Below are 3300 nucleotides of genomic sequence, written 5' to 3' on the forward strand. Positions count from 1 at the left end.
GTCACCATGCGTAATGAATAATATGATTTGTTCAATCTATGTGAGATGATGAAGATGAGTAATACTTCAAAACTGATTCTTATATGAGATGATAATACTTTCGCGGAAAACACAATTAATTTTGATTTTGTTTAGTGTTTTGATTTCTTGTCCTGATTTACGCCCTTGGGGTAAGGCAGATATCAAAGCCGTCTCCTTCGACGGCTATTCTTCCCTTAGAGAGGACGACATTTTCGATGTTGGGGATGGTGATGTCATATTTTTGGAGGATGTTGCCGATTGTGACGATGATTACATTCATAAGCAGCTTGGAGCCAATGCAGGACCTCTTTCCAGTGCTGAAGGGGATAAAGTGGGCAGGCTTCTTGATCTGATTGTTGACTAAGAACCTTTCTGGGCAGAAGTCTTCAGGCTGGTTCCAGAGACTTGGGCTCATGTTGAGATCGTAGTTATTGAGGAAGACCACGGTTCCTTTGTCCACGGAATAACCTGAAGAACACCAATGAAATTGTGATATTAGTTACAACTCCTTGGTTAGGCACCAGAAATGTACATATTTGCAGCATGGATATTTGAAACTGGGTCATGTAGTAGTAGTAGTAGTAGTAGTAGTAGTAGTAGTAGCAGAACTGACTGGTCCTTACCTCCGATGGATGTGTCTTCACTGGCGAGATGGGGGACGATGGGTGAGGAAGTGTGTCTGAGCACTTCGAGGATCGTGGCTTCCAGGAATTTCAGTTGAGGACGATCACTCATTGTAGGAGGGTTGTTGGAGCCCAAGTTTTCATCCAGCTAAGGAGCAGAAGAACAAAACCATTAACTCTTTGCCAAGAAACCCGATGATTATAATATTTCATTTGAAATGGATTTCCTCATGGTATAGAGGTATTGGTCTCAACTTCATACAATGCAGACTAAAGTTATGACTCACCTCTTGTTGAATGAGCTTGACGACTCTTGGGTTGAGGGCGGTAAAGAACAGGGTTCGGATGACCATGTTGCTGATAGCCGAGGAACCGCCCAGAAGATCTTCCAGTTCGAAGAGAACATTCTGCCAGTCAAGATTTAGATTCTCGTCCTGATTTTCACTCTGTTCAAAGAAAGGGTAAGGTTAGTTTGGGGAACTAAGAAACTTTCTAGCGGGTCGTTTTGTTCTGTTCTGATGTAGCCATGTTTAGAATCAGGTATAAACAGTATTCACCTTGAAGTTGCACAGGAGGGCATCCACGAGGTCGTTAATTTGGTTTGAGTCGACAGTCTGGGTTCGGTCCTTGATGATGTGCTCGAGGAGGAAGTTGCGAATCTTGGCGCACGTGTCCTCGATGTTCTGGCTGTAAGACTTGAAGAAAGGGCTCATCCAGGGAAGGAAGTCCGTTACATGTCCGTTGTTGATGTCTTCGAATATTTGGTCGAAGAGACTCACACATTCCACGAACTTGGAGTCAGAGTAGTCAAATGTGGTGGAGCACATGTACCTGGTGAAAATGTTCATAGCACAGAAGGACACAAGAGTCTTTGGCTTGAATTCCTGGTTAACTTTGGCGTCAATCTGCAGAACAAAAGAAAAGGAAAATTAGTTTAGACATTTTGAGAGTTATCGATTAATCATACGTTTCGAAATGAATATCCGAGATTACAACTCATTATATTTAATTTTGGTCGAAAATATTCAGTTCTGGATGAGATTAGGTAGGTATGATGACTCACCGCCTCCATGAAGGTGACCATTTCGGAGGTGATGGTGGATTCCAGGGCATCGAATCGCGGAGACTCTTGGCGGAAAAGGAGGAAAGAGCGGGCAATGTTGCGCCGGGTCTTTTGAACGTTGGTCCAGTCACACAGAGCCAGAGCTGGAAAGATAGTGAATTGATGATGAGTTTACGTCTATGAACAGAATAGATGTGGGTAAAGGTAATACACTGACCCCCCGACTAATTACTAATCAAATCTGATATATCAATGCTTTGGCAAATTTATATGGTTCTAAAGAATGATTGAGAAATCTTACATAGTTGACGGTTTCCGTTGAAGTATGCATTCCAACGGAAGAAATCGGGCCTTCCGTCAAAAAGATTTCCTTTCTTGATGAGCACTTCCTTGATGTTTTCGAAGGAACTGATGATGAGGCACGGGATCGTACCCATGGAGAGGGAGAAGACGTCACCGAATTCCTTGGCCATGATGGTGAAGCCTTCGAAGGGGTTTTCTTTGTATTTAGCCAATTGGTGGAGGTTTCCGAAGATGGGCAGACCCTTTGGACCGGGGGCCTTCGGAAGCATGGCCACCTCCGCGTCTGTTTTGCTGTCTTGGCCGAATTTAGTCACTCTCGATGGCCGGGCCCGTAGAGATTTACTATGTTGGAGCACAGCCGCCAAGACGACTGCCACCATCATGAGTAAAAGACTTGCAGGAGCCACTACAATATCCACCATGTTTATGTATGTGATTGTGCTTACGGAGCAGAGCCTGAGAAATGACTGACGATCCTGGTGTCGACGGCCCTTAAATACTCAGCCAGGAGTCCTCCACCTACCACCCTTCCAACTCCTCACTTGCATACCATTAGGATCTACAAGACACAAGTGTCGTCTTCAAAAAGGAGGAGCTTACCGTCTCTGTCCGAGGCATGCCATTGGACGAAACGGAGAGTGGGAGAATGTGATTGGCTTTCACGGCAAGGGCGGAGCCAAAGGCGCGTCCAAGAAAGACTGTGGTAGCCAGAGTTTGCTCGCGTCTTTGACTATTTACAAGAGAGTTTTTATTTAGGTCTGTGAATATTCAGTTGTTCAAAGTATATATGGGATATCATTAAATAGAGCCATTACCGAAACATATAATCTAAACCTCTCTACCTAAAAAAAAAAAAAATCTCATTCAAAATGAAATTCGACAAATCAGGTAAGAGTATCGAAAAACGTTTATTCTGCAGTGATGGAGTGCTTTAATTTTTTTCTTAAAATATCATCTGTGCTCTTCCTTAGATTCAGTTAAAAAGATTAATTTGTTTCAATAACTTAAAGTTGTTCATAGTCCCATTCCTTCATCCCATACATTATATCCTAGAAGTAATATTAAAAAGATATGTCCCTCATCATATATTGAGTTATTCAACAAAACTGCATCCACACCAAGTATTTACACACACACGCATTTACACACACGCATTTACACGCACACTCATTTACACACATACGTATTTACACGCGCACACATTTACACACACACGGATAGACAGACACACACATACAGACACATAGACAGACACACAGACACATAGACACACAGGCACACACACACACA

At 43.0% G+C, this 3300-nt stretch overlaps 1 protein-coding gene across 1 annotated transcript in view; it reads right to left on the minus strand.

Annotated features, from left to right (window-relative positions):
* The window catches only part of LOC143021724 (cytochrome P450 307a1-like), a 3966-nt gene extending 1503 nt beyond the window's left edge, over positions 1–2463 (minus strand). Inside the window, exons 1-6 of the mRNA XM_076179402.1 lie at positions 2009–2463; positions 1708–1850; positions 1202–1549; positions 932–1090; positions 645–792; positions 1–489 (exon numbers count right to left, since the gene is read on the minus strand). The exon at positions 1–489 is cut by the window's left edge and continues 1503 nt beyond it. Of these exons, the coding sequence (XP_076035517.1) occupies positions 158–489; positions 645–792; positions 932–1090; positions 1202–1549; positions 1708–1850; positions 2009–2432 (1554 nt within the window). The 5' untranslated portion in view covers positions 2433–2463 and the 3' untranslated portion in view covers positions 1–157. The remainder of the gene's footprint in view (positions 490–644; positions 793–931; positions 1091–1201; positions 1550–1707; positions 1851–2008) is intronic.
* Positions 2464–3300: the final 837 nt, after the last annotated feature.

The sequence above is a fragment of the Oratosquilla oratoria genome, chromosome 42 (genome assembly GCF_046742065.1).
Source record: "Oratosquilla oratoria isolate Oo_2021 chromosome 42, ASM4674206v1, whole genome shotgun sequence".
In the NCBI taxonomy this organism is placed as follows: domain Eukaryota; kingdom Metazoa; phylum Arthropoda; class Malacostraca; order Stomatopoda; family Squillidae; genus Oratosquilla; species Oratosquilla oratoria.